We start from the raw sequence: 21,800 nt of genomic DNA on the forward strand, positions 1-21,800 counted from the left end.
GCCGCCGGAGCGGGTGGAGGAGGAGGAGGAGGAGGAGGAGGAGGAGGAAGAGGAGGAGGAGGCGAAGGCAGCGCCGCCTCCGCCGCGCCCCGCTCAGGTAAGGGGGTGGCACGGCTCGGCCGCCCCGCGGGACCCGCCGGGCGCCGGGTCCTCCCCCCTCGCTCCGTATTGTTTGACACCATTTGCTGATTTTTCTTCGTTCGTTACCCTTATTTGTTTCACTGCTCATTGGTTTCGTTGCTTATTTGTTCATTTGTTCATTTATTATTACCACCTTTTTACCATCGTCCCCCTTTTACCATCATCCCCCTTTCACTATCATCCCCGCTTTATTATCAGCCCCCTTTTACTTCCAGCCCCCTTTTACTCCCACCCCCTTTTACTCCCACCCCCTTTTACTCCCACCCCCCTTTTACTTCCCCCCCTTTTACTCCCACCCCCCTTTTACTTCCACCCCCTTTTACCATCGTCCCCCTTTTACCCCCACCCCCTTTTACTCCCACCCCCCTTTTACTCCCACCCCCTTTTACCATCGTCCCCCTTTTACCCCCACCCCCTTTTACCCCCACCCCCTTTTACTCCCATCCCCCTTTTACTCCCACCCCCTTTTACTTCCCCCCCTTTTACTCCCACCCCCCTTTTACCCCCACCCCCTTTTACCCCCACCCCCTTTTACCCCCACCCCCCTTTTACTCCCCCCCCCTTTTACTTCCCCCCCCTTTTACTCCCCCCCTTTTACTCCCACCCCCTTTTACCCCCACCCCCCTTTTACTCCCCCCCCCTTTTACTTCCCCCCCCTTTTACTCCCCCCCTTTTACTCCCACCCCCCTTTTACTCCCGTCCCCCTTTTCCCCTTCCCAAGCTTTTTTCCCCCAAGCTCGCCCTCCATGCGAAAGGGGCTGTGCCTCTTCCCCCCCCCCCCCCCAATTTCTGCCCCAAAAGCCCTTCCCACGGGAGCAGAGCGGTGCCCAGGCGGGTCCCCAGGCTCCCCGTCGCTGCTGGGCACCCCACGGATTTTGGGGTGGCTTTATCGGGGTGCCTGGGGCGAGCGACCGTAAGCAACCATGGGGATCCCTCCCGCGGTGGTTTCGGGGGCTGGCCCCTTGGGGAAGAAGCCACCCGCCCTTGGCTCCGTTTCCTCGGAAACTTCAAACTTCGATTAAAGAGAGAAAATAAGGACACCGAAACAGCTCCGAAACCCCCGAGGTGCTGAGCTGCCGGAGGTTATCTCCTCGGGGGACAGAAACGCCTTGCGCTGATCCTAATACTTAAGGAGAAGCGACCCTAAAATTGCATTTCGTGGTACCACCTCTCCCATTCACATCAAAGGTGCCCGGAGGTGAAAACGAGCCAGATATTCTTATTTTTCCCCTCAAAACAGAGCCAGCAGCTTCCTCGGAAGCACGGGCAGGTGTTGGGAGATGTGCGTCCTCCCCGCGATGGCGGAGAGCAGCTCCTCCTCCCTCACCCCAGAGCCAGAATCCATTTCTTCGCCGTTATCAGGGGACGTTAAAGGAAGAGCTGGGGTTGAACGGGCGAGATTTCCCGTTCATATTACTCCCCTGTATCCCTGGGAGGCGTGGGAAGGCTCTTGCCCTTGTCGCACGCTTTCGAGATGAATTTCTGCCGGTGGCGCACCTGCAAAACGGGAGCCCTAACTCAAGACCTACCCTTTGAAATCCTGGGCAGCCTGGGAAAACTAGAGGAAGCGAGAAGAAAAATCATTTCCTTTTCACCTCGTCGCCGCTACGCGTGCACGACGCCTTTCCGAAGGCACCTGCTGGGGCTATTCGGCCCCAAAACCAAAACCCCCCCCCAAAAATTTGGGGTGTTTGGCAGCAGGAGAGCACACAGCGAGGTAAAATAGGACCCCCGTGGTTTTTAAATACAGCGCCTGCGCATCACCGGCAGCCCTGGAGCGGGGAGAGGTCACCTGGCACGTGCCGGGTGGCTTCGCCGATCCGCGGCGTCCCCCGCGGTTAATCGACGGCTTCCCCGGCCGCTCGGGGGGGAAATACCACGCACATGAGTAGCAGCTGACGCTCGGGAGGCCCTCGGGCCCCGCGAGCCCCAATTTGGGGGCAGGTTTGGCAGCCCAGCCCACTACAAGGACATCGAAGGGAGCGGAGCAGGACGCTTGGCGGTAGAATTAAGGAAACGCTTCGGTCCCGAGGCGCAAAATCGTTCTTGCTGCGCCGCTCACCTGAGCGTTTCGGGCATCGAGAGGCTGCTTTGAAGCAATGCTCGATGAATAAATGCTCGATAGCTCCGACCACCTCTTCGGAGCTCATATTTTACGAAAAAAAAAAAAAGATTTCTTAGCGTTCTGGATGGCTCCAATTCGGCACGCTCACGAGTGCGGTATTCTGTGTCTCTCACGCGCTGCATGTACCCCATGACGGCCTTTAGTAACGTACTTTAATTAATCCTGGAATCGCAAATGTGCTATTATGTGCCTTTTTTTTTCCCCCAAACACGGGTCATGGTAGTAAATAAAATCCACATCGCTTATGCAGGGCTGTACCAGGAGTCTGCGGCAGTCCAGGAAATTAATCTCTTAATCATCCTGCCAATTTTATCTAGCGGTGAGAGCAGAGACCTGTGGCTGCCTGGGCTCTCTGGACCGATGAAACTACCTCGGCGGGGGAGCTGGGGTACCTGTGCTCTAATCCCAGCAAATTATCAGCTCCTCCATTCACATTCCCACAAAACGAGCACCCAGAAGTCCTGGTACTGGACCAAACAGGAGCTAAATACTGAAAAGAGAAGGTGAGGAGGAAATAGAAGGTGGAAGAAACACTTAGGGAGGGATGGAAGTTGAAGAAAGGGGTGAAAAAGACAGGAGCCGGAGGAGAGATAGCAGGAGGCGAAAGGGAGGAGAAACATCCGCAGATAAGCAGCAACAAAGGCTCAACCAGAAAAATGTGAAAGATAAAAACATTTCTGAATCACAAAGCCCACGAGCAAGAAAGGGCACGAGGACATAAACGGATTCTTCCCTCCTCTTAAAAGCAAAGAGGAGAAAATAACGAAACGCAGACCGGAGAAGCTGGCCGAGAGGAATGTCACAGGGCTGGCTTACTCCCACCTGGCCTCCTTGCATCACCCGCTGCTCCTCCTGCACAAAAAACAACCTGGCCGTTAATCTGGGGGCCGCTTTGTCTGAAAATATTACTGGTGCTCTGGTCCCCCACTCCGTACGTTCACACTACGGCACCGGAGGCAACCCAAGACAGCCCGAAGAGGCAGAGTTGCCACCAAAAGGATAAATAATTACATTTTTTTTCCCAAGAAAAGGATGACTTCAGACGTGCACAATTAAATCTGTGCAAGAAGAGGTCTCGCGGACTAGCTTTGGGACTCCGGTGTTCCGCAAGTCATCCAACAGCTGTCAGAATACACACGAGGCACTATGAACTCTTCGCTCTCCAGCCAGAGTAAAACAGATTCATGGATTTAAGAGGGAAAAGGAAGGTAAGTCACCGAGCGCCTTTTGTCTAAACACACACAAAAAAAAGGTTTCGCAAATATTTGCAGCTTGAACGGTGTTTTAATAAAAGTTTGCCGAAACTCTTCTACAAAGTTTTCTTTTTTTTTTTTTTTGATTTTAAATAACGCCTGCACGTCGTTCACGTCGTCATAATAATTACGCTGCAGAGAGCATAGAGTGTTTTTGTATTAAAGCGTCAAACGCTCTGATTCAGATCTTGTCAAAGAAAGCAGAGCGGGGAAAAGAAATTAAAAAATATATTTCTTGCATTCAGTTAAATATTTTGAGCGTCACAGGGGAGAAAGGGTCAAACTCGAATCAGTTACAAACACGCCTGGAAAAGGCTTTTAAAGGCAATCGGGAGTGAGCTAAAATGGCACAGTTAAGGATCTTCTTGGGAATTAGACATCAATTTTCTTCTCAAAGGGTGAATTTTTGCTAGTTTCTCGTAAGGCCTTGACAGAACGTCCCGTATCCTTTCTCGGTAGGCTCGCTCTTCTGCTAGACCCAATTCGTATTCTTGCTTCTTCTCTTCTTCCTCAGCATCACGGGCCTGTTGCTGATAGGCAATTTGAGCCCTGAGTTGCCCTTGGTATTCTTTTGCTTCCTTCGCTTTTCTGGAAACGACACGTAAATAGCTTGTTTACGAAGCGTGGGTTAAAAAAAACATAAAAGCGTAACTTTTTAAATCTGTTATCATTCAACCTCAGACCAAAGGAAGGTTCAAAATCCTTCTTAGGAGTCGAGAGTGACTTGTGCTACTACGAGCAAACCATACGTTGTTCAGAGCACGAATTCTGTTGCGTATTACAGAGCAGACCACAAAATTAGTGCTTACCAAAAAAAACCACAAGAGCGAGAACCCCCCCTTGCCATCAGCACGCCTCCCCTGCCCCTCGCAGCGGCAGCAAGAGGCCGGAGAACGCATCGGGTTTCAGTCCTCCCCTAGCTCGGGCTCACCGCTGAAGCGGCCTCACGCCCAGTTTCCACTCCCTCGTTGCGCAGGTAACAACGGGTTCCTGCCAGCAGGCGAGGCAGGGCGCAGGCTCTTGTCCGGCATTGTGCTAACGCTGTAGGAAACGGCCGTCCTAAAAATCGTTGAATCCAAGAAATCGTTGTTCCACCCTACCTTGAGATTCACACGTCACTTTCACCGTCCTCCGGAGCAGCACTGGAAGCCCACCTACGTGCTCGGGAGTCACAAAGACTCGCCCGGACTCTTGAAAACCCGATAGTTTAATCAAAGTACGTGCGACACAGCGGAACCACTCAGTGCCCTCTTTGCTAAGCGAAGCAGATTCAAAGCGAAGACCCGAACGTTTGCTCGCAGAGGGCGAGATATCTGCCACATCCAGGAGACGGTTATCAATAAATTTATCAGGGAACGCAAGCGACGCTAGCTCCGGAAGGAGTTACTCAGTCACGTCCCACGAACGGGTGTGGAGAAAGGGCAGAAGCACAAAAGGGAAACGGGGTGAGAGAAATAAGGCCCTTTGTCCCGGGTTTCGCACGACACCCAGAGGAGCGTTTCGGCTACTGCGATTAAAAAATATTCTCTCACCCCGAGGAACTGCAAGGTAAGGGGAACCCCGTGCAGCTGGGTTACGGGGTCCGGTGTTTCGGTGGCTGACGCCGCGACTGTTCAAGGGAGGTGCGTGGGTGGGGTTTAGCAATAACTTGAAGACACTCGTTCTCCTCGGTAAGTAACGACCTAACCTTTCATTAAGCCTTCCTCCCCGCACCTCAGCCACTCCTAACGACAGCTCGGAATACGAGGGGAGGCGTTTGATAAACACAATTAACAACGCAGTTTGGAACCGATGGGCTGCACCACGGCAGAGCCTCTGTGAAGGGAAAAAAGCCTACCCGGTGCTCCTACACGGCTACTTAAAAACGAGAATTCTCCAGCTCACAGACTTAAAAAGGTTGATCTGCAATGCAACGAACCAACGGCATAAAGAAAAATACCTTGCCCATTTTTCTTCCTCTACGCGTTTGAGTTCTGCGATGGCTTCGGCTAGTAACTTCTTCTCTTGAGCAAGTTCTTCCTGCTCCTTTGCGTTCCTCTGCACTGGAAAAACACACAAATACTTTTAGAAGATAAAGGCACTGCTGAGCTCGAGGGGAAAAGGAGACTGCATGCGAGCCAAGCAGCCTAAATAGCAAGCCTGAGCTTTGTTGTTTCTGAGGAGGCACCCAAACAACGGGAAGCGTATTCTCAGCTTATTTGCTTTTGTCCCGTCTTGATAGCAAAGATTTAACACAACTTCGAGATAATAATAGTAATAAGAACTGCTTCCTCACGCAATCCTTGCTTCGTTCTGGTGACAGCAATGGGAAACGAGCGTAAGGACTGCCTGGAGGAGGAAAGTTTCAGAAGGAGATTCAGGGACAGCAGCGCTGTTGTCCACTCATCCATGCAGCCCGTGCATACCGGGCTAGACGGTCTTCCCAAAAGCAGCGTGCCTTTGCCAAGCCTCACGTTCCCGCAGTAGGTTTGGTGCACAGACAGCTATTATTACTTACTCTTCTCCTCAATCTGTAGCTGTCTCGTATGCAAGACATCTTTCAGCAGCTGCTCTCTGGCCTCCTTTTCTAACCGCATTTGCTCGGCCTTCTTGGCCCAAACCTTCGCCCTCTCTTCCTCGAGGAACTTGTCCGCTTCTTTTTCTCGCTGTTTTTCCTCCTCCAGCTGTTGAGCCAGGTGTGCCCGGTAAGCCTGTTGCTCCTTGAACAGCTCCTGCTGCAAGCACACAAACATTTGCAGGTTTGAGTAAAAGGGTTCAAAGATGCATTTCAAAAAAGTGAAGAGCAGTGGGGGTTTGTGGCCAGTGTGGCAAGCAGGAGCCTCGAGCTGCGTTCCAAGCCCTGTCACCAGACGAGCTGCGCAGAACGCGTTTCCCAGGCAATCGACAAAGCCTGGACAAGAGCGTAAGGGAAGAAGAAAAACAGAGCGATCCCTCTTAACAGCTCAGCTGCCCGCACCACAGAAATTTCGCAAATATTTTCCACGGCTGACACTCACCGCCATTAGGAGCCACGTAAACGCAGTAACAAATAAACACCGTCTCTTCTAACTTTGTGCCAAGGTCTAACTGGCTGAAGATTACAGAGAATGTTTATAAAACTTTCCCAACCCACACTGTCTTCCAAACACCTTGAGCAGAGTGAAGAACACAGCTCCCTGCTCTGTTATCAAGCTACCTTGGGATCCGTTTTCGCCTTGAAGTTGGACAATTGACTTGTTCTAAATTCAAAAACTGACAGATACATCCACGGTTTCATAGCCTCTCCGAGATATTCCACGGGAAACATTGCACCTACACATCTAGCTAGTAATAAAACATTTAAAACTGTTTCTTAGTAGTCTAATAAACCAGAACACGTCAAATATTTACTCTCCTCTGCAATTACAAATATTTAATAAATCAGGTCCGTGAGACAGACAAACAAAAAAGCTTCCCTAATCTCCACTGCGTCCATGCAGTGTAAGGACTAAAAACCTCACGTGGTTTATACCGAAAGAAATCAGCTTGGAGGGGCGGGAATCCAGGGTTTTCTATAAACCCCCAGTTTTCATCTAGACTGGTAGCTTTGCTGATCGCAAGACAGGATTCAAAGTCCCTGCTGCGATTTTAACAGATAATGGGTTTCTTTAGAGAAGCAGAGTGCTGGCAGGAAGAGAGGCACCAGGCTACGCGACAAAAGAATCGACTTGATCACAGAAAAAGGTCTCGCGTCTGATCTCATTTATACTGTGCAGCTCCACAAAGAGCAACAGAATTAGTCCAGGTGAGGTGTTGTCCCAAAACTTCCGAATTAAAACCTGCAGCCCTTACTTTTCTTTTCATTTTCTCCCCAGGGTCTTCCTCAGGTTTCCAAGGAGATTTTTCTAAGGTTTTCATCTCAAGGGCAAGCTCGCCTTCTTTTTCTTCATTAAGCCGCTTCCTCTTGTCCTCTGCTGCGCCGAGCAACATATCCCTGCATTCCTTCTGCTTCTGTAATTTCTCCATTTGAAGTTTTTCGTTTTCTAGTTTAAGCAGCTGCTGTTGCTCTTCCTACGAAAGGAAAAACAGCCCGCTTGCAAAATCGTTCCGTAACTTCAAACAAAGCGACGGCTAGGATTAGTTTATTTGGACCACCGAAGAGCAAAGATAAATATTAAAAAACGTTATTGTTTCTAAAAATAGAGAATTTCGGAGTGAGTGTTATCCATTAAAGTCGTTCAAGTACGAACGTTTTACCATACCCTTCCTTAGAATTCAGGATTTTCTCTTTAATTATCACAGGAATGCCTGACATCCAGACTCCAAATACTTCAGGCAGACAGACAGACATCTCTTCAGAGAAACCGGTGTCTTTGCAGCACGTATGATCTCCATCCAACTCTTTAAACACAGCCACAGCCACTAACCAGTAACAGAACCGCGTGTTCCTCCCCGTTTCTGCGTGTGTTATCTGTTTATGTTATCACAAAGCACCCGCTCTGACTCTCGAAGCGTTTCGAAGCCAAAGCTACGCTGCTATCTGCCCGACCAGCCCAATTTACTTTCAGAAGCCGGAAAAACAGCTTTGAAACTCAGTATATATTATCTGAGGCACTGAATAAGGAACCCAACGGGGAAGCTGTAGGAAAGTAGCTAAGGGTGAGACCCTCTGAAGGGTCCTTTTTGACCCTTTTTGGTTTTTTTTCCAGAAATTAAACCGCTTCACCACAAATTTCTGTTCTTGATGGAGCTCAGAACAGCTGTCTTCAGGGGAAGCTACGAAGCCTCCTATTCGAATTTCTTTTCCTATTTCTATTTCCTCTATTTTTATTATTTTTTTTTCTGAAAAGGCCAGTTAAGTAGAAGTGTTTTTTATTTTGGGAGGGCTGGCAGCGCCTTAAAAATCGTTACAGGAAAAGAATTTTTCTTCTGCATCGTTTTAAACGAGTGCAACATTGCAGTCTAGCTTGGAATAAGAACTCGACTTGGAATAAGACTCGGCTTACAGCCAGGATTTTTAGAGCTTCGGATTCATTATTGTAATTATTTTTAAAAAATCTTGTCATTATATTTTAAAAAGCAGTGGAATATTTATCTTGCCCGTATCAGCTTTCAGTGCCCTGCACGACCATCCAATTGCTACACATACAGAGCTGCAAAATGAAGACGAAGTTTGAACCAAATCACAAAACCAACGCTGAATAATGCTCCACTGAAGTCAGCTCAACTATATCAGGTCCAGAACGGGAAGAGACAAGGACAAAAGAGGACAAAACACCAGAACAGTTGGACCGAGTGAGCCAAATTCCTCCCACGATGTGGCACCCCTAAATAGGAGACAGCTTTTAGACGCCGCTTGCCGAGTTCTATCTGTTAAAGAGTGGACTTTCAAAATAAAATTAAAAAAAAAAGATGGAAGGGTGGAAAGACAGGACGTAGATTCCAAAATCGAGTCGGCTGGGGAGCAAGCGGCAGGGGTGTTTCATACACACGTCTCCTGGTGTACGTGTCAGGGCCCCGAGCGCACCACCAGGCTCTGCAACCTCCCCCCCGCAGGGGTTTGGCTCGCAGCGCTCACAGCTCTGTCGGATCAGAGCGCTGGGGAGGAGCAGTGAGAGAAGGGGCTGAGAACAGTCACCCGGGAGCTGCAGGTAGGCTTCGCGCTCGCTCCCGGTGCCCGATCTGCGATTTGGGCTGTTGGACGGCCCTGCAAACTGGCAGCCGGCCTGCTCCGCTCCCCGTGTTCAGGCACCGGGCTCCCGTACCGTGCGTTACAGCTGGGATGCCAGAATCCATCCCCCAGGAAACCGGGATTCGGAATGCGTCTGGCAAAAAAAAAAAAGCTTACCACCGTTTCCGTTTCCCACAAAGGCTTTTGGAAGCTTTGAATGCTAAAATCCATTACGTGCTAAGTTTCAAAGGACGTTTTTCCCTCTGTAAACAGGAACCCGTTTGCCACGGCTCTGGAAAAGAGGCTTAGCATAATAGGAGAGTCTCGGATCCTAAAGGAATCAGCGAAGATACAAATGAGGTACGGATTCATCCACGCGTCTAGTAAGCCTAACGTTAGAAGGGACTTTCAAAGAACATTGAATTGAGGATGATATGGAAATTACCAGCAGTCGAGCCTCTTCTTCCTTCAGCCGCTTCGCCTCCTCTTTGTGAGCACTGAGCACTGCTACCTGGGCGCCAAGGACGTCCAGGATTTCCCGATTCCGTTCGGACAATTTCTGCATATCCGCCGCCTCTCGCCTTTCCTTAGCCAGCCTGTCCTCCTTCCAAAGCTCCGCAAACATCTGCTCCTCCTCCTCCTGCTGTTTTTTCAGTTCCTCCTTCAGAGTTAGCTGGGCCAGCCGGTCCACACACAATTCCTTCTGATGCTCCTTCAGCCACCGCACGCGGAGCTCATCGCATTGTTCTCTGAACGGCAAAATAAAGGTTAAAAAAGGAAAAGGTGGGTCGGGGGGATCAAATTAACAAGCAAATTTGGCGATCCATGACGGATGGAGGGCTCCGGCTCATGACTACATGGAAGACTGCAGCTCAGGATGCTGATTCCTGCACCTGGTCTGGCACCGATTCCTTCTGAGTCATAAGGAACGACTGAAAACCTGATTTCATGGAGATTTTGACGTTAATGACTTGAAAAGCAGGTCCTGTATTGGCATTTGTCTAAAAAAACCCACACACGCACAATATATATGCATATACTCACCGTCTATTCCTTTATATATACGATGCATGTGCGTATACAGTCAGAACATGAATTATGTGGGATTTTTTTTATATACACACGCATATTTTTAACCTATAAAACACCCTTGTTCAAACACTCAGGTTGCTCGTCATGCAAATGAAGACCTAGACTAGGTTTACTAGTCGCTTAAAAGCTCAAGTCCCAATCTGAAAACCATTTAACAGCAGAAATTTAGGTTACACTGCTAAACAAGAACCACTAGAATTTTATGAGATTTGAAGTTTTGTGGCATATTTCATAGAAGTTGCAAGATTTCTTTGATGTTCTTTTATGTTTTCTTTTTGATATTTCTTTGTTTTCCTTCTTTTAAAATTTCTTTCAAAATTTCTTTCAAAATTTCTTTCAAAATTTCTTTCAAAATTTCTTTCAAAATTTCTTTCAAAATTTCTTTCAAAATTTCTTTCAAAATTTCTTTCAAAATTTCTTTCAAAATTTCTTTCAAAATTTCTTTCAAAATTTCTTTCAAAATTTCTTTCAAAATTTCTTTCAAAATTTCTTTCAAAATTTCTTTCAAAATTTCTTTCAAAATTTCTTTCAAAATTTCTTTCAAAATTTCTTTCAAAATTTCTTTCAAAAAATTTCTTTCAAAATTTCTTTCAAAATTTCTTTCAAAATTTCTTTCAAAATTTCTTTCAAAATTTCTTTCAAAATTTCTTTCAAAATTTCTTTCAAAATTTCTTTCAAAATTTCTTTCAAAATTTCTTTCAAAATTTCTTTCAAAATTTCTTTCAAAATTTCTTTCAAAATTTCTTTCAAAATTTCTTTCAAAATTTCTTTCAAAATTTCTTTCAAAATTTCTTTTAAAATTTCTTTTAAAATTTCTTTTAAAATTTCTTTTAAAATTTCTTTTAAAATTTCTTTTAAAATTTCTTTTAAAATTTCTTTTAAAATTTCTTTTAAAATTTCTTTTAAAATTTCTTTTAAAATTTCTTTTAAAATTTCTTTTAAAATTTCTTTTAAAATTTCTTTTAAAATTTCTTTTAAAATTTCTAAACAACCAAACAAAATTGAACCCGAACAAACATTTTAAACCTGTTTTAAAACCAGGACGTGGACTTTCACACGCTCAGAATGTGAAACGAGCTGAAAATGGTAGAGGTCTACAAGCAGTAAAGGTCTCTGAGCCCTAAGGGTGTGTGACAGACATGCGGCCGTGCTGTAAAGCTGGAGGATAGCTCACGATTTCCTGCTGAATGAAACCACCTTCTGCAGATCACCGCAACGCTATTTTCCAAATTCACAGCAGACATCGCAAGAAATCTGTGACTGCACCGGGAGGGGGCCAAATACCGGGGGTTCGCACCTACACGGAGGCTACAGAAACAAATCTGACCTCCCCTGAGGTCAGCTGTTACGTCTTCTTTATTTCTAAATCCGACCTTTGCTCGTTTGCTTTATATTCCCCGGCCTCAGCGGGATTATTTCGACAGGGAAATTGGAAAGGAATAATTTCTTCTTTACTCGACACAGCTCCTCCACCACCTCCCACTCACCTCGTGCTAACGAGCACGGCTCCTAGGCTCACGGACACGTGCTTGAGGCAACCACCAAGGTGTAATAATTACACGGTGGCTACCAAGATCTTCCAAAAGCTTTGCCAATAACGCTCCGTGGTAAGCCAGCCCGATAACAATTACTTGTGGCTTATAAACTGCAAAATTCTCACTTGGCTTGATATTCAGGAGGCATTTCTGACCTTTTAACCTTGACCTAGAAGAGACGGCTGTAATCTGTCAAGTCCCCCTTCACCAGCGTCTAATCTCTAAAATGAAACCTCCCACAGTCAGCATTTTTCTTACGTTTTTAACCCTGGGATCGTTCTTCCGACTCCCAGGTAGACGTTAATGGTGATTACGGACTACTGGACTAATCGGTACTCACGAAAAACACGTTTCTCAAATGTTCTGAGAAAAACGTACCGTAATTAAGATTGGGAATCTTACGCCGTTTGAAAGACCTGTGTTACCTTAACGCAACGGCTTCAAAGTTCTCCCAGCAGTGAAAGAATAAAGAATTACTTCTTTTTCTCCATGTTTATTACTTCTTCTTCTCCACGTTTATGAACTAATCTGAATTTAACTGAGTTCTCGGAGAAGAGGAGAAGTTCAATAAAAGCTTGGCACGGTTCGAATTTTAATATAAATTCATTTTTGCTTGATTTCATCAAAATAAATTCCTTCTGAGCGGCTTTTCGAGCGACGTATAAACATCTGCTCTCCCAGATGGCTGCTTTTCTTCCTCGCTTTGCTACCCTAAGCTTCTTAACGTTCAAATTGTGCCTGCGCGGAGCCGCTTCCCAAAGACGGAAAGCGCGTTTATTCCCCGCCCCTCCCGGCTATTTCTTCGTTTTACGGCCGCCGCGTCCAGTCGCTGCGATAGCAACGTCCTCTGCGCGAACGCTCCTGATGTTACCGCAAGAAAAAGGAGGCGATTGAGGTTTTATGCCAGTTTTAAGACGTTGCAGGTTGTTTTTTTCTTAAAGACACCGATGAGTGGCAGACAAAAGACTGCTCAAGCCCCCGGTGAAACACTCCAAGCCTTTCCCACCGGGTTCAACGTTCGGTTTCGCAGAGGGAAAGGGCAGGATTGCATTAACATCATTTTCATCCCTTCCTCAGGGAACCAGATTGCCAAGAGCTGAACGAGCCAGGTGTGATGCCAAGGCCTCGGGACCTGAGGAGCACCTGCAAACCTTAACGGCTTCCAAGGTCGCTGCCAAACTTGGCATCCAGGAAGGCTGGGCAGGGGATTTCAGGTTGCGCTACAACTTCAGCTTGCCGGTGTCCTTGAGAAGGGGGCAATAAATAAAAACAGCCACCTTGGGCAATCCCATCTGCTCAAGGACTTTCCATACGTGAGCTTAATAAGCGTGATTTAGGCCAAATAAACCCTCCATGATTTGGCGGGGGGCGGGAGCGTGGGGATGCCCACACAGGACAAGGATTTCTGCACTTCGTCACCTTCTTGTTACGTTGCTGTTTAGTATTTCCTCCCCCAAACTCTATTTTATATTGTTCCGGACCTACCTGAACTGCTGCTCCCGTTTTTCAGCCACCAGCTGCTGCCTTTCTTTCTCCCTCTCCTCTCTCAATAATTTTGCTCGCTCCCTCATTTTCGCTTGCTTCTCCAGCAGAGTTTCTTCAGACGATTCCATCTCAGCGAAGTACTTATTTTCCTCTGCCTCCAGAAGCTCGCGAAGCCTGAAACGAAGGAAACGCTTCAATAAAAACCAGAACGACTTATCTGTTGAATGATTAAGTAACGGACTGCACTCTTCCCCTCACAATTTATGCGTCCCTGTAAAGGTGGCAGGGGGATCTTTGGCAGCTCGGCACCAAGCCTGGTGAAATTTAACACTGGGAAGGCAAAGTCCTGCACCTGAGGGCACGCTGGGGCTGACTGGGGGCGATGAACGAGCTGAACAGAAGCCAGCGAACACAGAGATGATGAAGGGAACGGAGGGGTTTTTGTTTGAGGGGAGGCTGAGGGAGCTGGGAGCATTCAGCCCGGAGAGGAGAAGGCCCCAGGGGGAGCTCATCAAGTGCGTACGAGTCTCCCACAAAAAAGAGGGAGGCTCTTCGGAGTGCCCAGTGGCAGGACAAGAGAAAACAAAACGTGAAATTCCACCTGTCCACAAAGGAACAGGTTTTTCTCGTGAGGGTGGCCACACGCAGACCAGGCTGCCCAGAAATTCTGTGGACGCTCCGTGTCTGGAGATACCCAAAACCCGACAGGACGCGGCGCTGAGCAGCCTGCGCTAGGTGGCCCTGCTGAGCAGGGCCACAAGATCTCAGCGAGTTCCTTCCAGTTCACAGCCGCAAAGCCGCTTACTATAAAAAGAACAACTGAGAAAACGTTTGTTTTTTTTTTTTTTCTAAGGTCAGCACAGCCCGATTCTGTTGTGGTTCCGGTTTTTAGCTTTTTGTTGTTGTGAATTGTACTGGTAACAAGGGCCCAAAAGCTCCTCTTTGCTCTGCGTTGCTGCCTGCCTGACAAATAAGCACGCCCACGCTTTCCAGTCCAAGGAATAACGAAGGCCATGCCGTAATGCCGGGGGGGAGGCACAGAGCCGAGCTCTACTGAGTGTTTTTCCCCCACAATCGCTCCTCTAAGCACGCGGTGAAGTGGAAAATAGCAGGGCAGACATTGATTTTAGCTCCTTGCTTGCTACCTCTCTCTTCTGTCATCAGTCCCTGCCTGATACTCCTGCATCGCCGCCTCAACCTTTCTCCGCACAGCTCCGTGCAGCCATTTCTGCTCGTTGCGTTGCTGCCACTCATGGATGCTGCGACACTGCCTGTAGAGCTTTAGGAGAGCGGCGTATTCCAGGAGCTCCTGTTCTTTCTCTCTGCGGGCCAAGGCAAAATTTTCACGTCTTCGTTCTTTAGGGGGCTTGGCTCTCTGCAACAGAAAGAACGTCTGATGAAATTACAATTATTCTTTTTTTTAATCGAGTTGGGGACCGAAATTACAATTATTCTTTTTTTTAATCGAGTTGGGGACCGAGTCCATAAGGGTTTATGGTAACCAGGGGTAACACAGAGCCCAAAACACAGAATCACAGAATTGTCTAGGTTGGAAGAGACCTCCAAGATCACCCAGTCCAACCTCTGACCTAACACTAACAAGTCCTCCACTAAACCATATCAACATCTAAACATCTCTTAAAGACCTCCAGGGATGGTGACTCAACCACTTCCCTGGGCAGCCCATTCCAACGCCTAACAACCCTTTCGGTAAAGAAGTTCTTCCTAACATCCAACCTAAACCTCCCCTGGTGCAGCTTTAGCCCATTCCCCCTCGTCCTGTCACCAGGCACGTGGGAGAATAGACCAACCCCTACCTCGCTACAGCCTCCTTTAAGGTACCTATGGAGAGCGATAAGGTCGCCCCTGAGCCTCCTCTTCTCCAGGCTGAACAATCCCAGCTCCCTCAGCCGCTCCTCTTAAGACTTGTTCTCCAGACCCCTCACCAGCTTTGTCGCCCTTCTCTGGACTCTCTCAAGCACCTCCATGTCCTTCTTGTAGCGAGGGGCCCAAAACTGAACACAGTACTCGAGGTGCGGCCTCACCAGAGCCGAGTACAGGGGGACAATCACTCCCCTAGACCTGCTGGCCGCACTGTTTCTGATACAAGCCAGGATGCTGTTGGCCTTCTAGGCCACCTGAGCACACTGCTGGCTCACATTCAGCTGAAAACCGCCACAAGAGCAGCACGAAAGGCCTGGAGGAGCTACAACTTGCCTGTTTATCCACCTCATACCTTAAATCTCAACCTGTCCACCTCAGCGGGACCACCCTGACGGCCTTACCCCCAGCCCCGACCCGGCCACACGCCCTCAGCCCGGGCTTGGCCTCGCCGCCTGCTGGCCCCGCGGCCAGCCCCACGCCAAGAGGGGCCCCCTTGGGGTCTCCAGCCCCCGGTGGCGGCTCCCGGCCGCTCACCAGCGCCACGGAGTGCGGGCCGGGCCCCAGCACCTCCCGCCGCCACCCCGGGCCCCTCCGCGCCGTCATGGCGGCCGCAGCCTCTGCCGTTGCCATGGCGAAGCGGAAGTGACCTCACGACGCAAGGGACGCTCAGAGAGGGCGGGAGCCCGGCCGGGGGGAGGGGGCCGCGCATGCGCAATGCTTCGCGCCGCCTGAGGGGGCACAAAATGGCGGCCGGGGGTGGGGGCGTTGTCCTGTCGTCACGTCGAGATATCGCCATAACGCGTCGCGGGTTGGGGCTGCTGCGCGGGAATGCGGCTCCCCGTGCCCTCCCGCGGCTCCTGAGAGGGGTTGGGGCTGGTGCGCGGCTCCCAGCAGCGCCTCAGGAGCTGCGGTCGCTTCAGGTTCGTTGCCCACAGTGAGTTCGCTTGGAAGCCGCGGGGCAGAGACAGCGCCAAGAGCTTCGTTTCCCTTCGGATAATCAGGACTGGGCTGATAACGAGTTGGAAAACGTGATCCGAAGGCAGAAGGGTTTAAAGCGTGTTTTTATCCTACTGAAATATGTGTGCTGTGCGTATTTCAGGTCTTAGTGATGTTAATTCTGCACTGTCAAACACAGCTGTATGATAGGGAGCACTCACACACTCCAGTATATGTCATACCACTGCTGCAGTGCTCAAACAACTGGAATCTTCAGAGTTTGTTTTAGTAGAGATTTACTCTGTCATCCTATTCTGACTGACTCCTGGAAGTGTTTGGGAAAGAAACAACTTCATTGAACAGTGTTTTTTTTTTTCCCTGAGGTGAAAACCCCTATTTACATGCTGAGAGGGCTGAATTTCTTGGCAGGCTGTAGTTTTGATTAATATCTGTGGGAAAAGTTAATGGGAGATGTTACCTTAGTCGTAATTTACACCACAACATGAGCCAATTTTATGTATAATACAGTAAAGAAATGTGCAGTATTTCACGTTTAAAATATGAATTAAACAATGGAGCTGTGGATCCGCCAATCCCACTATTAATTCTTTCTTTAAGTCCCTCCACCGCTTGTAAAAAAAGATTTATTCCTAATTTTAGCGTTAAGGCACGGATAGATTGTGATTTTATTCTTATTTTACGTTAACATTTGATGAGAAATCAGATTGTCCTTAGCTGCCGTGCCAAAGGGGGTCCTGGTCACTGCATTCTCCAGGGTTTCCCCGTGGGGGGAACGTATATAGGATATATATGGCATATATTCTGTCCTTTATTTGCTGGCTTGGATCCCTGAGGGAGTGTTGTAACTGCCTGCTCCTAGGTCATGTAAACAGTTTGGGGGGTTTTCTCTGTTCTAGCAGGAGCCACCCCCTTTTGTAATGTGACTGGCATTGTCAGTGCCTTTATCGGGTCAGGGCAGTCACTTTAATAGATTTGTCCTAACAAAACGGTAAAAATCCCTTGTAACTATCTGTACAAGCCCTGAAGCAACAGGGGATGTTGTGGGGACTTTTTGGGCGGCCAAGTTCCCATTGGGCAGCAACGCAGCCAAAAAAATGTTGTAAGTTCTGTAAAGAGTAGATCCCGGGAGACATTCTGGTCCTTTCTATCCCCTGCCAGCTTTTAATCCAGAGCCTGTAGGAAAGCACGAACTCCGTCAAAGGCGCTGAAGAGTAATTCTCCTTTCTGAAACCTCTCGCTAAGGAGCAGCCTGAGAACTTTACAAGAAAAAAAAAAGCAAAACACATTTTATGCTCAGCGAGGGGCGGGTAGGGCAGCACCACGTGGCAAACTCGGCGAACGGGATTTTCTCGCGTGGATTCCGGGGGGTTTTAACTGGCGCCTTTTTGTGCCAGGAGGGAAAACCCAGGTGAGGACAGTAGGGTGCCTTTTTTTTTTTTTTTTTTTGCTCTTAGAGGAAGTACAAGAGGTTGATTGATTGATATCGGCTGATGAATAATTGCCTCGTCGTACAAAAGAAACCTTTCGCTTCTTTCTCCAAGAGAAAAAATTAATGATTTTTAAGTCAACCAAAGCCGTCCCTGCCCCTCATAAAAGATGAAGCCTTTCTTACAGTGGTTTCTTATTCCTTTTGTGTGGTACTGTGGCAGCCGCGTGGGCCAGCACTTGAGCACACCAGTTCCCTTCCTTTTACACGATCAAAAGCCCTGCAGATGCTTTGGGTTTCCCAGGCAGGGACTCAAGAAGCCCACAATTCCTCCCCGGTTCTGAATTCCCCCGGGGTTTCCTCACTGATCACACTCCAGACCGTCTCCAGTTCCTCCGGTCGTGCTTCCTTTTAATCCCTCCTGCCAGAGCTTCCAGGCAATCTTCAAAATACACGCTTAAGAAAATCCTAACTCCCGGCTTTTTTTATTTTTTTTAAGGTCCGTCGGGTACCTTTATTCATTTTTTCTGGAGGGATTTGCTGATCGCTCGCATTCACATGATCGTCTGAGTCAGAGACAGGAGACACAGCCACGCTGAGCACGAGCAGCGGAGATCAGAACTTTTACTAGCATGTGTTTTCAGGCATGAGCTCAAAATCAAGCCTTTCCTTCACTCCCAAACTACCAAACTTTGAAGTTTTTACGGTAATAAGTCCTGCAGCCTAAGAGTTCAATCGTGCAGCTGTAAGTAGTGTTGGCTCTCATCGTTCTTCAGGGATATCTTCACTAAAACGCTTGTTTCTTTCACAGATGTGCCTCCCCCTGGAATCGCGGGGAAGGAGGATGGAAGCTAGGACAGGTCTAGGTTCCAACACTTCTGAGACTGGTGCCATGAGACAAAATTCTTCACCCCGACCCCCCACATCAGAAGGTTGTGGCAGAGATCAGCTGCTCTGTTCCTCTCCTTTCTGTCTCTCAGGCTTTAAAGAGCAAAGAGTAACCGCAGAAAGGGAGCGCAGCACAAAAGAGGGGTGAATGATCCCAGCACGAAATGATTATCACAGACATGTAGGGTTTATTTTAGGGCTGCCCCAGGAGCTCATTTACAAATTTCAGTGGATCTGGCCACAAAGCTGCAGCCAGCTCTGAAAAACTCCACGTCGGAACAATTTCTCTACTGTAAAAAGAAGAAAATGTGAATTTTTGTTGCTGAAAAAAATACTATTCTTTTTTTTTTTTACTACTGGGACAAGACTTGAGCCTTTAACCCAGCCGGAATATTTAAAGAGGAACTGAAAATAAATTTGAGTTTTGAGACTTTTTGCTAATTCATTGATCATTCGGAGGTTACTTCGCTGTAGCTAAAAAGCTCTCTCTACATTTTCCTTCTCGATATTTCTACATTTTCCAGAGATTTGAGTTTTTTAAACGGTTTTGAGAAATAAGATCGCACGGCGCTAGAGGTGCTTTTTGCGTCATCCTCACATGCCAGTCGCAGGAAACTGCCCCCAGCCGCCCACGTCGCGACGGGCAGCGTGACTTTTGCACCGCCGGTCACCAAAATGTCGGTCGTAATCTGGTGGCTGGCACGAGAAGCGCTGGTGAAAGGTTAGATCCGAGTGGAGACCGAGGAAAGGGCGGGTTCCACAGAGATTATTTAAGCTCATGATTTTCCTGTGAAGTTTGATGGGCTTTATCCTAGATCACTTCAAAACTGTTGCCAGTGGTGGCAGGGCTGTTTGTTGAGGGCTTTCGGGAGGGAGATTGGGCTGAAAAGGGGCAGACAGGATCCGTTTGAAGAAAAGAAAAAAAAGGAAAGGAGAAAAAAAAAGAGAAAAGAGAAAAGAAAAGAGAAAAAAGAGATAAACAAGAAAAGAAAAAAAGAAGAGAAGAAAAAAGGAAAAGAAAAAAAAGGAAAAGAAGAAAAGAAGGAAAAGAGAAGAGAAGAGAAGAAAAGAAAAGAAAGAAGAAAAGGAAAAGAAGAGAAAAAGAAGAAAAGAAAGAGAAGAAAAAAGAAGAGAAGAAAAAAGGAAAAAGAAAAAAGAAGAAAAAAGGAAAAGAAAAGAAAAGAGAAGAAAAAAGGAAAAGAAAAAAGAAAAAAAAGAGAAAAAGAAGAGAAGAAAAAGGAAAAGAAAAGAGAAGAGAAGAAAAAAGGAAAAAAGAAAGAAAAGGAAAAGAAGAAAGAGAAAAAAAGGAAAAGAGAAAAAAGGAAAAAGGAAAAAAGAAAAGAGAATAAAAGGAAAAGAAGAAAAGAAAAGAGAAAAGGAAAAGAGAAAAAAAGAGAAAAGAAAAAAGGAAAAAAAGAAAAAAGAGAAGAAAAAAGGAAAAGAAAAAGAGAAGAGAAGAAAAAAGAAAAGAGAAAAGAAGAGAAAAGGGTAAGGGCTTGGAAGTTACATGTCAGTTACCTTCAGCTCCTGAAAAACAACATCAAAGAGGCCACGGAATAAGTAATGGGAAAATCATTTGTAAGCATCTAGAAGGAAATAGGGAGAGGAGTAACAGGCAACGTAGCTTTGTCAAGGACAAACGGTTTCACTCTAATCTAATTTCCTTCTGCGATGGGGAACAGGCCCTGTGAGGAAAGAAGCAATAAATATCGTCGGGTAAAGCTTTTAACGCTGTCTCGTGTGACAGTCTCAGAGGTTTGCTGGGAGACGAGGCCAGCTGCAGGTACCTGTGGCAGGGAGCTTCATCCCCACCGCCCGCTGCGGGTGATCCCTGGCCCCTGGGGCTGTCGCCTGGGCTTTGGCACCAACCTCCCGTGGGCTGGTTTCAGCCACTTCTGTAACAAAACGGATGTTAGTATTAAATCTGGAAAGGTGGCGAGGGCTAGGACTGGGGCAGCGAAGTTTCCAAATGACCGTGACAATTCGGAGGGGAGGTCTGAAAACCGGGGTGTGGTGCAAGACGGACAAGGCACAGTCCCGGAGCAGCAATAATCGGCCCTAGCGGCTGGGAAGCAGCTGGCTCGGAAGTGGGTTGGCAGAAATAGAGCTGGAGCGGTAGAAGATCACAAGCTGGAAGTGAGTCAACGGCGCTGCAGCGCTGCAGGAGAAGCCAACGCCGCGCCAGGAGGTGGCTGAAAGGCGCCTTCCCCCTGCGACCCCGTCAAAAAAAGGGGCTCAGTGGGAGAGAGCCAGATCTGGGAAATACCTGAGCTATCAAGTTGCTTACTCTAGTGGGAAGATAACGCAGAGGAGCTGTTTGCAGGCACGTGGTCTGGTGGGCAGAAGAGAATTTTTGCCTTCACATCCTTGACAGCTGGTAGACAGAGCAAAAAGCAGCGAGGTGTGTAAGGAAAATTCAAATTAAGGAAAAGTTTCTAGGCATCGAAACGCTGATGGGCAGCCAGCGAGCTTTGCGAGGGTAGCAAGCGCATCGTTTAACAGTTACATATTTTAGCCTGTTTTCAATTTTTAACTGTCAGACATTTTAGTAAAACTTATTTCTCCTTCATTCAATAATATAATCTTGGTTTCCCAACACGTTTCCTAAACCAATTTCGGACTTAAAACAAACCCAGCCTGAACTGGGTATTTGAGGAACTGCGAGCAGCTCCACAAAAGCCATTCGCAACGGCAATGCTTACGACATCTCAGCTGCCATTTACATCAGCTGTAAGGTAGCAGCCCGAAGGATATCACCAGATCTTGAAATCCTCGGAGCTGAAGAGCCAGGATTTGGCTGAGTACAGATACAGACCGAATGCCGGGCGCTGATTCGCTCTGCACACAGATGCTCTGCCTGACTACGGGGCCTTCGTATGCACGTTTCCATCTCTTCTGCTCTGGTTTAAGACTCGGCCTTATAAGCTATCTTCGTAGTGTTAATTATCTTTAATTTGCTTTTGTTTCTGTCATTTCTGGAGTTGGCTGCGGAATTTCCAGCTTAGTGATCTTTTAAAATCCAACATTCAAAAGTAATCTGGTGATTTTCGGACTAATTTGGTGGAGAATGGTCCGGAATCTGTCCGAGATGGTTATCTGAGAAGGCACATCCTTGTTACGACAAATTACTTTCCAGGCCACCTTTAATAGAAAATCAGCTGTGTTTGATTTTAATAACATTTTGCTCCGAAAGAAACAGCATACGTGCCATAACATTTTGATTAACGCTATTTAATTTCTCATTGTCAAATTAGCTTTAGTTTAATTTTTTATTTTTTTAATAAAATAGAAGACTTAACAAGCAACAAAAAAAGGAAACGGTGTTTTGATATTAAACAAAGGTTTTGGCTGGCTGGCGGGGTTGTTTCTTTGGTAGTTTCTTTAT

The 21,800-nt window shown here is 47.4% G+C and overlaps 1 protein-coding gene across 5 annotated transcripts; it reads right to left on the reverse strand.

The window, feature by feature from the left end:
* Nucleotides 1-3,533: 3,533 nt before the first annotated feature.
* On the reverse strand, nt 3,534-15,802 carry LOC310888805 (cilia- and flagella-associated protein 53-like). 5 transcript variants are annotated; one of them, XM_083815893.1, is made up of 8 exons: nt 15,679-15,802; nt 14,406-14,635; nt 13,261-13,434; nt 9,594-9,897; nt 7,330-7,548; nt 6,017-6,230; nt 5,459-5,561; nt 3,534-4,107 (listed from the first exon to the last, which is right to left on the reverse strand). In XM_083815893.1, the coding sequence occupies exons 1-8, from the start codon at nt 15,772-15,774 to the stop codon at nt 3,873-3,875; spliced, it is 1,575 nt and encodes a 524-aa protein (XP_083672019.1). In that variant the 5' UTR covers nt 15,775-15,802; the 3' UTR covers nt 3,534-3,872. The 5 variants fall into 5 exon arrangements, with proteins under 5 accessions (XP_083672019.1, XP_083672018.1, XP_083672021.1 ...); XM_083815892.1 differs by having other exon boundaries at nt 6,017-6,233; XM_083815895.1 differs by having other exon boundaries at nt 6,017-6,233; nt 15,594-15,728.
* Between the last annotated feature and the right edge of the window lie 5,998 nt (nt 15,803-21,800).

The sequence above is a fragment of the Anser anser genome (genome assembly GCF_964211835.1).
Source record: "Anser anser genome assembly, chromosome: W".
Classification (NCBI taxonomy): Eukaryota; Metazoa; Chordata; class Aves; order Anseriformes; family Anatidae; genus Anser; species Anser anser.

What these genes read in the sequence shown, in the direction of transcription:
- LOC310888805 (XM_083815892.1), bottom strand. Translation starts at nt 15,774, where the DNA reads ATGGCAACGGCAGAGGCTGCGGCCGCCATGACGGCGCGGAGGGGCCCG. An exon ending in AAGAAGAGGCTCGACTGCTG is followed by an intron (nt 7,549 to 9,593) that starts GTAATTTCCATA and finishes TTCCTTTCGTAG; the next exon opens with GAAGAGCAACAGCAGCTGCT. An exon ending in GGGAGAAAATGAAAAGAAAA is followed by an intron (nt 6,234 to 7,329) that starts GTAAGGGCTGCA and finishes GTGTGCTTGCAG; the next exon opens with CAGGAGCTGTTCAAGGAGCA.